Below are 13583 nucleotides of genomic sequence, written 5' to 3'. Positions count from 1 at the left end.
TTAAATGAACTTGTCACTCACTCCTTCCCTCCTTCTTTCGATCCTTTATAAAAGAAAAGGATGGCAAGAGGAGATGGCATCTCTTGAAGAGCCTCGAGATGACTAAAGCAGCGGGCATATTTGTCTAATTTGCACAAAGACATCCACATCAAAGCACAAATCAAGAACCATGCTCATTCAATGGATTTTTATCAGTCTATCCATTTCTTGTTCTTTTTTTTTCCCCAGCACCCTCTTTTCTCTGTCACATTCCTCTTTCTCTCTCTATTTTCAGAATGTTATTAGGACATGATAAAAGCAAAAGGGATGTCATGACACAGGACCCCCTGTTAGCATTAGGAGGTGGGAGAGGAAACGAACGGGAGAGAGAAAGGGGGGGGGGGGGGGGGGGGGGGTGAGAGAAAAAAAAAGATGAAAGAGATTTGTCTGGAAATGATTGCTCACAAGGCATTGATTCTCTGCTTTAATCTCACACAGTGTGCTCAAATTTCCTATTAGGGAGATGAAGAAAAGAAGCAAGAGGGAGATGGGTCTTATTCACATAGGTAGGGAGGTGAAACTTGGCATGTCTCTCGGAGCTTCTTTGGGCAGACAGAACATACGTTTCCCTTTTTCTGAAAAAAATCAAAGTAATGTCCAGATTAGCCCCATTGTTATTTTATTTATTTGTTTCTTTTCTTTTAAATGTAACGCCTTGCTTTTGGACCATTAGTATGCTGTAGGTAAGCAGTTGAGACAAAAAAATACTGTTACTGCTACTGTAATGCTGCACAGTCGAATAGAAACACACACGACAAGCCACTGACAGCCGCTGTAAGTGCAAAGCTTCCTCCGGTTAGAGCAGATTAGCCTTAGCCAATTGGTAATCAATACCTGCTATCAATTCTATACCTCCCATTGATGGATGAGGGAAGAGAAACTGAGTGGAGAGTGTAGACGGACACAAGAAAAGAAAACTTTTTGCAGAAATGCTGCCCAGTAACTATATTTCTTAATGTTCCTATTTTTTTTGCATGTGGCTGTGAGCGTGTGTGCGTACAGGCTGCCTTCAGTGTCCATTTGTGAATTGTATCATCGCTGTCTGAGATTAGTGGCTGCTTGGACCAGTGAGCGTATTGCCTGGTTACCGTGGCTCCGGCTCCACACAACCCTCCTCCCATCACTGGATTGTTTGTCTTAATGCTGTGTGACATGGGCCATTGTTTTGTCCATCTGTGGTTAAGAGTCAATGGACAGGGGGTGTATGAAGGGATTGGGGAGGGAAAAGAATAGACGTGAGGGAGAAGAAAATAAAGAAGAACAGGGGTGAAGAGGGTGGGTGCGGGTGGGGGGTGGAAAAGGAAAAGAAAAACAAGATGGGGAGAACAGCTAAGTGGTGAAAAAAAAATATGGGAAGACAAAGGTCAAAAGAACCTGAGAGTAAGGGGAAAACTTGCAGTAAACCTGTGATTTCAATATGGTCCTTGGACTTTGCATTCACCACTTCCCTTTCCAGGAGTCTTCCAGAGGCTTTCAGGTCCATATGGAGTGGGGGGCCTTAAGCTCTTTGTGATATCATTGACGTGAAAGACGTTCTGGCCCTGTGACGCCAGTCCCCTCTTCAAAGGGTTAAGTCATATTTAGTATGCGTCCTCAGAGCCCCACGGCTTTGTATTGTAAATAAGACTAATGTGGCATTGGTCAGGTATGCTAATTCAGATAATCAGCGCAATTTCTGCAAATTATAACTGTCAGTGTGTTGGGCACAGAACCTTGGCGGAAAACATGAGGGAACAATTTAGACGGGGTAATACCCCTACACCAAAGAGCTGCTCAACTCAAAGAAAAACAATCGGCTGAGCCCATACCGCCCCAACACACCATTGCAAAAATAGTTTATGGTGAACGAGGCACTTTTTTTTCTGAGGCACAAGTCGGGCTCCTGCCCATTTTTTTTTTGTGTGCACACACACAGAGACCACAAAGTAATTATAATTTGCTTGGATGGAATTATTCAAAAAATGACCACATCTTTTACTCCCTCAGCCATAGAGAATATGGTTTTGGGAAATTTGGGGTAAATTGCTACTTGCCGAAAATATAATAATATACATATATGAATGTGTCTTATTTTGATTTGACAAATGATTTAAAATGCAGAGTATTGTCTCCAACTAATTGCACGGCAATAAAAAGCTACATGCTTTACAAAAATCCTCTTGGGCAAAATCACATCGCTCTCATCAGAATAGTCCCCCCCTGTATTTGTATTCGTGTTGGACACATAAAATAACATTCCAGGTTTTTATTATGCGAGGAATGAATCCCATCTGACTGAAATCTGTGGACTTTACCTTTTACAGTATGTAAGTAACTTCCTGTGTCACGGTAAATGAAGAAGAAAAGGTCAAAAATAAATGACTGCATTTAATCATCTGGATGTGAGCAAATCGATATGCATTATAACTGGTCGGCTTAAACTATCCAGAGCAGTTCTAAATGTACATATCTAATAGATGAATGCTTAAAGCTGTTCCTAATAAAGGGCTGAAGTGTCCTTTCATGAGCTAGTTATCTGGTTTCACCCTCTCCATTCTACAACTTAAAAGAGAAAATGGCGACCGCTATGCTAACTCTAGTGGTTTTGCTAGATCTGGGTGTGTGTTGCATCCTTTCTCTCAGTCCTCTGGCCATCCATGAATGTTTATGTAATGGCCACAAATTACTGAGACAAACCCTGAAAATAGACTTCTGTCTGAGGAGAGACCTTTCCGAAAAAAGACAACCACTGGAATGGCGAAACCATCCCCACCACCCGAAGGAAAAAAAGAAAAAAAAACGAGGCATAAGATGAATAAGTGAAACTGAGGGAGGAGGTAAAACCTAATACCTCAAAAGTTTCTTCAATGTCATCACATCGAAATGCTCTTTGGGATGCTCTTTCCCACATTGAAAATGGGATGATTTCTTTTTTCTTCTCTGTGTTTTTTGGTTCCTCGACTTAGCTCAGACACAATTCGACGGCGTGCATTTTACAACAAGGAATGTCTGTGCGTTCGGAAACAGGCAGGATGGCACACTTTCCCACTGGCCGTGCTTCCACCACCTCCTCCTGCTGGAAACACGCACACAAACACGCATCTATATCCACACTCAGCCACATATATATGTGGATAATAAGAGTCCATTAGGCTCAGGTTTTAGCCTACAGCTGCTATGTAAATGGTTAGCACTGCTACACTAATTTAACTAGGACCAAAAATGTCCTAGAGCCTTATCACTCAGAGAAAACAAAGGGCTCTGGACACACTCGCACGTGCACCCACACGCACATGATAAAAGTGTTGCTGGTCTAAGTCAGAAGAGATCTTTTGTTTAAAACAGGGATTCAGACAAAGAGGGTCTTCTCCCTCCCTCTTTAATGCATGTCGGGTGACGGTGGTTGGGGTCGGGAGAGAGGAGGGGGTTTACGGAGTGATGGAGATGTGCGGGTGGTGGGGTTGGTGTTGGAGGGATGGATGACAGGCTGGATTCTCAGACATAATTACCTCCATAAGATCCCATCTCCCTTTCCTTTTTGAGAGGGACAGAGGGAACAAGGAAAGGAGAAAAAAAAAAAGACAGAAAGTGAAGTATGCAGAAAAGGCCTCATGTTTCTGCTTGGTCTGGCTTATGAGGAGCTTTACACATGATGGAGCACAGGGCTAATGGGCGAGGAAACACATAGAAAAACACACCCATGCTTGCACGCACGCACACACACACGCCTCCTGAAAATGCTCTTTGTAGTTAAACAAATGCTCAAATGGTCGAGAGATTCAGAGTTGGCAAAAAAGGGAAAAAAATCGCTGTAACAACTAAGCTTCAGAGGTTGTTAATTTCTCAAAAAGTCCAGCTAAACAAATTGTTCAAATTATCAAACCGATGATGGAATACCCATGACTCGCAATCTGTCATATTTTTCTTTTTTAGCTGTTTTACTAAACAGCTCCATTCAGGACGTAACTTCATTACAGAGCGCAGAGAAGTACAAAAAATATCTAATTTTTCTAATAACTTTTGGACGACCCTCAAAGCAAAATGGCCTCTAAGTCCTCCGTGTTGAGAGGCAATTCATTTATGCCCGCTCTTCTGATGCAAACTGGCATTTTTTATAAACTCAATTTTCTTGATCATTTCTAATTGCACACAGAGAGGGACGGTTTATCTCAGAAATGTGGACACAGTGGGCTTTTTGTCTCTGAAGGACGCAGTTGAGAGGTTGCGGTGAAAAGTTCCTGCTGTTTAGGCCGGGAGTGCTAACTGCTACACATGCAAGGGTGCAAGCGGGCAAGCGAGCACAGAGTTCACTCGCTTCACAACGGTATTTACCAAAGGTAAAGGCGTGAGTTGGCTGGGCCCAGGTTACGAGAATTAAACACTCAAGAGGACAACAGAGACCGACAAGTTCTCAGAAAAACGCAAAGACACACAAATGCACACATACATCGGCAAACCTATGCATTTACAAGCTCACAAGTACTGCATGTACACTCCTGTCTTTGTTCAAAACACCTATATTCTTGCGGTGTGTCTCTCCAGTACCGTATCCTTAATTAGGCCATAAAATCAGCATCAAAATTGTTTAATGAAAGCCATTCACATGTACATAAAGTCCCAAGCATTAGAACTCTTATTCCCAAATGAGCCTATAATTATGTGGCTTGGTGCCAACTCCCAGGATTTAAGAGAAAGATACCGGTCAGCACTTAAATTAATCTTTTTCATACCAGTCTCTAATGAACAGAAAGTGCTCGAGTCAGGAGTTGTAGCCCAGAAAACTAACAGCACACGAATACACAAACAGAGGGTCCTTAAACTGAACGTTGGATGAAAATGTTACCTACTATAAAGCATTTTCCATTGCTGAAAAAAAACCCCATTCGCATCATATATCACTGCGGGAGCAATCGCCTCTCTCGTAAGGCGGGCTAGCGTGTGATGCTAACAGGAACTATTTTGTAATCGGTTAAAAAAAAAAAATCCTAAAAATAAACAACAAATACAACAACACGGATTTTATTAGCAAACTACAGAACAAGAACACAAGCCCAATTTATTCCACTGACTCTCAGTGTTTGATCTCTACTTGACATGGTTGTAACTTTGCTCACTGCGTACACCTGCCAAATACTTATGGGCTACAAGGAAGTAGCCTTTGAAACATTTACCACGTACCATGTGAAAGAATACCGTTGTTCAGAAGAAAGTTATATAGAGTGGGCAAAAGAAGGGCATCCAGAAAAGTGGCTTAGCATTTTGGACGGTGCCAGCGTCCGCTTAAGGTTTTACGCTATCTTCCTCATGGAAATTCACCATGTGCCATCTCAAAGCCAAGGTATAAAATGAGGGTCCAAGCAACAAATTTAGTGCGTTTTAAGAGTGGAACATTGGAAATTTGGTGCAGCGGCCAAATATTGCTTTTGACAGGTTTAAAACCTGCTTGGGCGCATTGGTTTGAGATTTAAAAAGGGAAGGGGAGGAGGACAAAAAAGAAGAAAAAAAAACGGTAAAAGGCCTGGAGAAAAAAATGGACAGGAGCTGGAGGAATAAGCAGGACAAAGAAGGAGAGAAAGAAAGAGAGGAGGGAGGGGGGCAAAAAAGAGGAGATGAGAAAGAAGGGGGGGGGGGGGGGGGGGGGCGGGTTGGTGGCTATGTTAAAATGTAAGGTAATGATTTATCTAAGCATGCTTTTCTGCTGCACCCCAAATCTCACCGAAACTTTGATCCATGTGTAATTAAAACCAAACATTCACCAGCAGCAGTCTCCACTCCAGGACAGGGAGCTCGTCTCCTGTTAATGTGTGTGTGTGTGTGTGTGTGTGTGTGTGTGTGTGTGTGTGTGTGTGTGTGTGTGTGTGTGTGTGCGCTAGGACTCACATATGTTTCTAAGCGCTGGGCCCCCATCTGTTTTGGGAGTATATGTACAGTATAAACAGGACACTTTGGGGAGCGCAGATTCATGGTGGAATATACATGAGCTGACACACACACACACCTAAACACACACACACAGACAGATGTATGGGCTAATGCTATGCTGGAATGCTCTTCAAAATGTGTTCCCCCCCCTTACTTTCCCCATTCCCCCCTGCACTACCACCACACCCCACTCCACCCGCTCCTGCAGGTCAAGCAAAGCAAAAACAAGTTAAGCGCTCATTTTCTCCCGGCAGCATTAACATAGGGATGACTAAATAATGGACCCTGACTCTCTGTCTTCTGGTTTAAATTACAACGCAGCCCCCTCCCCTTACACCCTGCAACCCCTTACCCACCATCCAACCCCCCACTCAAAGAAAAACGATTAATCTTTTTTTTTTTCTTTCTTTCTTTCTTTTTTTTGTCTCTCTGAATGTTTTACAGTTCTGTTACACTTATTAGCTGCTGGCAGGACGGAGACTCTTAAATGAAAGCCAAATTGCTTTGGTCATGAGAAAGGAAATGAAAGCTCACTCCAGGGAGAGACTGTGCAGCCATAGCATACATGTGTGTGAGTAACGTATGTGTGTACAGGCCTTTCACTATGAGATCCTCCCAAGGTGAAATTTCATAATGCCTGCTTGGGATGTCCCTGTGCACGGGACACTGTGTGTGTGTGTATGTCTATGTGTGTGTGTGTGCATGTTTCAGATATAAGAGCAGCAGCCTAATAGGAACAGTATGCTCATTTTGGAGAGATTAGGAGGAATGGACGGGCCTGTATCGAGAGACGTAATCTGGATATGAAGGCCAAAGGAAGGAGGGAATGAAGTACGGAGTGAGAGAGATTTGACAGAAGAAAGAGAGAGTGATGCAAGGGAGGGAAGAGATAGGAAGAGTCTAAGGAGTAAAGATTGAGGAATCTGACTTCAAACAAAGAAAACTGACCACTTCAGCTAATATCAAGGTTTTAAAATCTAAAAAAAGAAGAACAACAAAAATAAAAATAAAAGTGGAAGCCAATAGAAAATGTTAAAGTCAGGCCATGTGTGCACTCCACCAGAAAAAAATAAAAGATGTGACAAAAAGTTAATCCCCAAAGTATTAACTGAAATAGCCTTAAAACTAACAAATATTCTTAAGTATCACAGTTAAAGCAAACAAAGTAGGTTGAAAAAGCACAGACCTTGGCTGCTGGGGCACTCCTTGACATGGAACAGCTCATGAAGGCTCAGCCCATCCTCATCTCCTCCCAGGCCTTGCTGGTGCAGCTGGAGTTTCCTCAGTCCTTCGTTCTGCTGGTGGCGAGCTGAGCGGGCGTGCTGCACCAGGTTGAGGCGGGCCTTGGTGGAGTAGTCGCACAGCGTGCAGTAGTAGACACATGACTCCGGGCTATACGAACTGTCCAGCTTCTGCAAATGCTGTGGAACAGACAAGTAGAGAGTCTGAAGGTTAGATGCATTCACCTTTTAGGGACAGTTCAAAAATTTCAAAGCAGGAGCAACTTCATTGTTTTTTTTCCCAGATATCTTTGTAACATTTTAAACTTGGCCAGAAAATCCTTCCTTCTATTATCCTTCCAGTTGAATTCCAAAAATTCAAACACCCAGAAATCCCACTTGCCTGGTTCTAAAAAAGCCACAAAAAAAGTCAATAGTCAGCATTTCAGTCAGACCCATTATTGGCTACAGTGGTATTATAGATATTTCTGAAAGAAAAATACTAGAGAGCAAGATTCCTGACTAATGGCTCTTTTATATAAGTCTACTGCACAAGTAAAGATCTTCAAGAAGTACATATTTAAAAAAGGTATAGGCATAAAGGCAAGATATAAAAGGGACAGACAAACATGAAACTACCAAACAGAAATAGATATAACTTCTAAGCAGCTGAGCTTAGTTTAAAGACTAACATTTCCAATTAACTGGATATTGTCTAAGTAATGCAAAGACAGAAGCCCCCCCCCCCCCCCCCCCACAAAAAGTCAGACAAGGTGTTGAGTTCAAAACACCGTTTTTGTCTTTAACATGCACATTGTCCAGCTCTCCATATTGTTAGCAGCTGCAGGGGTTTCTCATTCAATGTGTGCTGTCAGTTGCAAGCCCCTAATTTCCACTTGCCTCTTTAATGGCATTGCAGCCATGCAAAGCTACCCCCTACCTCTTGCCCTGCCCTTGGTGCATGTAGGTGCACAAACACCCACACACATGTACACACACACACACACACACACACAGGCATGCACGCACAGCCCCCATCCCACCTTGCCCTACTCCCATACACCCAGTCAAGCCAAGCATATCAAGTGTGCTTCTGTTGTTGCTGCCGGGCTAATGAACAATGCACAAAAACAAAAGACCAGGCCAAGCTTTTATTATCTGATCCTCTGTGAAGGGGAGAAGAGAGAGAGAGAGGGAGAGAAAGAGAGCAACAAAGAGAGAGAGAGAGGGGAAAAGATAGCATGGCAGAGACACAGGGGTGGCTCGCAAAGGTTAGTTTATACTTTGTTAAGATTTATTCATACAGCCATGTGAGAAAGAGGTGCAGGGTTCTGTGCATGAATTAATGCAGATAATGACAAGTGTGCATGTGCTAGCCCTACTGAGTCTCTCACCTCTTCCTATAGGAAGACGTTTCATTCTGGAAGCAAATGAAAAGTTAGCCAGGTAATATTTCCTCCAGAGTATAGTTGCATCAAGCTATATGGAGCAGGAAGAGAGAGAGACTGGAAAAATGAATGTGTGTGTGTGTGTGTGTGTGTGTGTGTGTGTGTGTGTGTGTGTGTGTGTGTGTGTGTGTGTGTGCGTGTGTGTGTGTGTGTGTGTGTGGTGGGAGGAGTGGGTCGCAGGTGTATGAGTTCTAACCACCCCCCCTCCTCCTTTGACAAACAGGGATTAGCAACATAGCTACAGCCACTAACACATCTTTTCTCTCTGTCTCTCCCTCTTTCTTTCTTTTGTAGGAAATCTTGCGAGGTTTTTCTCACGAGACGGTGGGACGTCCCCTCGCAGTCAGAGGCCCTTTCAGAAGTCTTAAGTTTTAATTAAGTCGGAGTTGTCAGAAGAAAGCTCCCCTAGTCCAGAGCTCAGGGCCATTAATTACAGCTATCTTTGTTTCTCTGTGAAAGGAGGCCTCCCTCGCTCTTTTCTCTCTCTCTCTCTCTCTTTCTCTTTGCTTCTTTTCTTTCTTCCCCTCCCTACCTCGCAGGAAAACTGGGCTGTCGAGCCTCACTGTGGAAACACACTTTTGCTACGGAAGCAAGCACGCATATATCACATGCATAAACAAGAAAGTGTGACGTCATGGCTTTTCTTTCAATATGAACTTTTCAGCGTTTCTTTATAAACACTGGCATTAAACAGGAGGTGCTCAAAGTACCTTCTGTTGAAAACGACCTCTCAAAGCAATGCCATATGCTATACAGCATATGTAAAAGCCCGTGTAGTTGCACACATTCTGACTGTCATTCATCCTCTGATCAATTAGGACAACCACAATATCAAAACAGGATTAGCTTGGAACTGGTTCTTTCTGAGCTTAACCGTATCTGGACATTTAAACACACTTTTATTTTAACGTCATTCTGATAGGAATGGGGCCCAGCTACAGTTGAATGAAGCTGAAAGCGGGGCTCTTAGAGCTGAATAGAAAACTGGTAATCAAACAAAGCCTTTCTTTCCTCTTGTGACAACCTCGAGAAGTATGTTAAGAACAGCCCCATATGAAGACCATGCTAGAATTGGAAAGTGTGTGAGCACACATGGCCATAACAGTTAAGAGTCTTATCAAGAGAGGCAGAGTTTCAGAAAATACTTGATGGCTTAAACTGGTTCCTAATGGCAGTAGGAGAATTGTAGCGCTTGTGGCCTCAAACACCACACATCCTTTACTGCTGTAAGTTACATCGTAATGTTTTTAGGATGTGAGGCTTCAGCTGAGAGAAGCTGAATGATATACTTTAGGGTTGAATTGGGATGCCAGATAGGTTTAGACCTAATATTAATTCTTCCCCCATCAGCACATTCCAGAGGGTTTGTTTAAGACCTAAACTAGAGGGCTGTCTGTCGCTCTCTGGCACTCCGCAGGCCTGAAATGCAGGCGGTCTGGTGATCACAGGCCAGAACATCCATGATTTATGAACTTTTAAAGGAGCACTTTGACTCCTGCCAGGCGTGGGCTGTGTAATGCATATTCAAACACACAAACACACTGTTCCTGCTCCTGGGTTTGTGCCCCTGTGTGTCTACTTGCAATGTGCATGTAATTTATGCTGCTGCTGATCTGTATGTGTGTATACGCACATTCGTATCATATCGAGCGTCTTTGCGCAGAATGGCAAAAAGAGCCATCCTTGTCAATATGGCACCTGTCCAGCCTGCCTGGTGGTTAATTGTTGGGGATTAGTGTTTGGCAAACAACCAAATAAGCCAACACTCCCTGTGGGCCAATCAAAATCAGCTACACAGCACTCCCTGGGTGGATCTAAACAGGGCAGAGACATCTCTAGATGGCAAAGGGGGTACATGCACACACATAAAACCCCTTTCAGTCATCGAATATGCCACATTGCTGGCTTTATCAATATGTTATTGTCAATTGTCAGTATCAATTCTAATAGTGTGACTAGCGGTGAGGGAACATTTAGTACTCTCCACTCAAGCTTGATTTAGACTTCTGCGGGAAATCTACGTCCTAACTTGCGTAGTGACCAGAAATTCCTTTAAAAATTTCTTTAATTTACCGCAAATTTACTGCAAACGTCCACGTCACTACTGCCTGACATGTAGTTACATTTATAGTAAAGCTCACATATGAGAGCAAGAGTGGCTCTCTCAGTATGTGTTTCTCTGGTGTTGCAGCAAGTGATCGTTACCGTGGACCCAAAAAGGGCTCAGACAGAAAGCGAGAGACAGAGAGATCCCTCTTCTGGTCAGGGAATTGCAAAAATATATCATTGTGGCAAACTGAAAATAGAAATGCGTGTGAGGTAACATTTAAATATGTGCATGTTACTGTTGTGTTGCAATATGTAGATATATATGTGAATGTTACCAGGTTTGAGCGAGTGAAGACCGAAAGCGACCAGGGTGCTCACTCAGACATTAGCCGAAACATTAAAACACAAGGAGTGCTTGTCTGACACACACACACACATCACAATGTAAATTACAATACTCAGGACTTCCCATTCGGCTGTCAGAAACACAAGACAGTCAATGCTGTCAGTGACTTACACACACACACACACACAGATGCAAAAACACCCTGGGACTTGTTTTTGGGAGAGGGGAGGAGAGTCAGTCTGACAGGTAAAGGAAGCTCCCTGGTGTAGCAGTTTGCTGCTGCTGCTGTGTGTGTGTGACTGAGGACGACAGAGGACTGCATTCATTATGCAGAATGAGATGTTTACAAAACACCTTTCTCACACACAAGTAAACACGAGAACACACACATCTTCCCCTCGGCTCGCTGCCTGGGTTTGCGGGGAAGGATAGCGGCGCTGCTGTCTCGTATCCATTTGTTCTATCTGGGGTGACAAAGCTGCCTCATTAACTGAATTCTTAATAAGCCAAGCCAAAAGACATCTCCTCACAACTTCTTTTATCTCCCTGTGCATGTACGAGTACGTGAAAGAGCGCGTGTGGGTATAATTTCAATCCACCGTTTCTTTTTTTGCTCTATGACTGTGCGAATGTGTGCGTGCGTTTTTTTATGCATTAGTAATTTTAACTCCACATTTTTTTTGATATTATCTCATAAGTATTTTTTGCGTCTGTCTATAATTTCAGTCGGGCGTTTTTTCGTGTTGTTTTTTGTGTTTTTTTGTCTTTGCCTGTGATTGTGATGCGTTCTCTGGTAACGTGGAAAATAAATTCAAAAGTAGAACCAGGCAGCGGGGTTGCATTTTTCCTCCATAAAGCAAATGACAAATTAGAGTATTCGGTACAAACAGGACTCTTTCCTGTCATTAAGTGTAGAAACAGGCAGCTAATGAATACATGCTGAAAGTGAGAGGTCTCCGCCACAGCGGTTATGCCTTAATAACCAGTGCTGTGTGCATGTGTGTGCGTGCGTATGTAAAGAAGTGCATACATTCAGTTTTGTTTTTGATTCCTCTGAGAGTGTGCACATGCATGCAAATGTACACCCCGCACATTGTGAAAATAAAAACCTCTTTATATCTTTTCATCTGTATCTCCTCTTTTTTGGGGGGGAGCAGGGAGTTTTGTTGGTTGTACCTATACCCCCCCCCCCCCCCTTTTTTTTTAAGAACGTCACCAGCCTCCAGTGCTATCCCCTGGGCCCCTGAGGGCCATCAGAGACAAAAACAGCCCCACTTGGCCCAGCAAACAACAAAAGCATGTATTGTTCCTTGAAAGTATTTTAAACACATACCAGTACTGCCTGGAAGGCTGCCAAGTGTAGAATTCCATCAGTGCTACCAGCTCCCTAACACATGTTACTGCTAACCGACACTCAGCCCCCAAGACATAGATGTAACGCAAGATTGCTGCCAATGGATTCACTGGCAGACTGCACTGCTCAAAAGACTTGCGGAGAGCCCAGGTATGTGCCACCTTCCTTCCACAGATAAAGAAAACAGAGGCGGTGGTAGAGAGTCAGCGTCAGTGCTGCACAGACACAATAAATTAATATGCATATAGAAGTGCAAAAAAAAGTGCTGAGTGCACATGCACCAATTTACACACACACTCAGTGTGCGTCTGCAGTTACCCTCTCCTACAAAGCCACAGTGTGTAATCTAAAGATTCAACACAAGGCACTCCCAGCACACCTGAATCCAACCGACTCGACCTTCTTTTATTTCCTGATGGTCATCTTTCCTTTGCCTCCTGCCCAGGCTCTCATTTTCATAAATGCAAAAGAAAATATTTCCAAGAGCTAAATTGGCTCTCCTGTTTCTCTGGCTGCTGGCAATCACATGTGATCACAGCTCTGGGGCCGATCCATGAGGTGCAGGGGCCTGTGGATGAGCTTAGCTTAGGTCACCCAATAATAATAAGCATTCATCTCATAATCACTGCCAAGACAAATAAATGAATTATCACAATGAGTCTTTCATACGACATTTTCTCCACTTCTGTGCTGTCTCCCTGTCTCCCTGTCTCTTTCTCTCCCTTTCTCTGTTGCTCCTTACTTGTTCTTTCTTTCTTCACTTAATTTCTTCCTTCTTTACTATTTGCAGACAAATAGCGATAGAAGTTAGTAAGTGCACGGTGGCACGGTGGTTAGCACTGTTGCCTCACAGCAAGAAGGTCCTGAGTTCAATTCCACCATCAGGCCGGGGTCTTTCTGTGTGGAGTTTGCATGTTCTCCCCGTGTTTGCGTGGGTTCCCTCCGGGTACTCCGGCTTCCTCCCACCGTCCAAAGACATGCAGCTTGTGGGGATAGGTTAATTGGATAATCCAAATTGCCACTAGGTGTGAATGTGCGAGTAAATGTGAGTGTGAATGGTTGTCTGTCCCTGTGTGTTAGCCCTGCGACAGACTGGCGACCTGTCTAGTGTGTACCCTGCCTCTCGCCCTATGACAGCTGGGATAGGCTCCAGCGCCCCCCCGCGACCCTGAAAAGGATAAGCGGATGGATGGATGGAAGTTTATAAGTGAAGTGTGTAACTGACA

General features: G+C 43.6%; 1 protein-coding gene across 4 annotated transcripts in view; it reads right to left on the bottom strand.

Annotated features, from left to right (window-relative positions):
• The window catches only part of zfhx4 (zinc finger homeobox 4), an 84224-nt gene that overhangs the window by 31147 nt on the left and 39494 nt on the right, over positions 1–13583 (bottom strand). For all 4 annotated transcript variants that reach the window (XM_004546515.6, XM_004546516.4, XM_076888091.1 and 1 more), the window contains exon 6: positions 7127–7361. In XM_004546515.6, the coding sequence (XP_004546572.3) occupies positions 7127–7361 (235 nt within the window). The remainder of the gene's footprint in view (positions 1–7126; positions 7362–13583) is intronic.

The sequence above is a fragment of the Maylandia zebra genome, linkage group LG9 (genome assembly GCF_041146795.1).
Source record: "Maylandia zebra isolate NMK-2024a linkage group LG9, Mzebra_GT3a, whole genome shotgun sequence".
Taxonomy (NCBI): domain Eukaryota; kingdom Metazoa; phylum Chordata; class Actinopteri; order Cichliformes; family Cichlidae; genus Maylandia; species Maylandia zebra.
The sequence above is the reverse complement of the archived record's forward strand: the minus strand, read 5'-3'. Positions and strand labels throughout refer to the sequence as shown.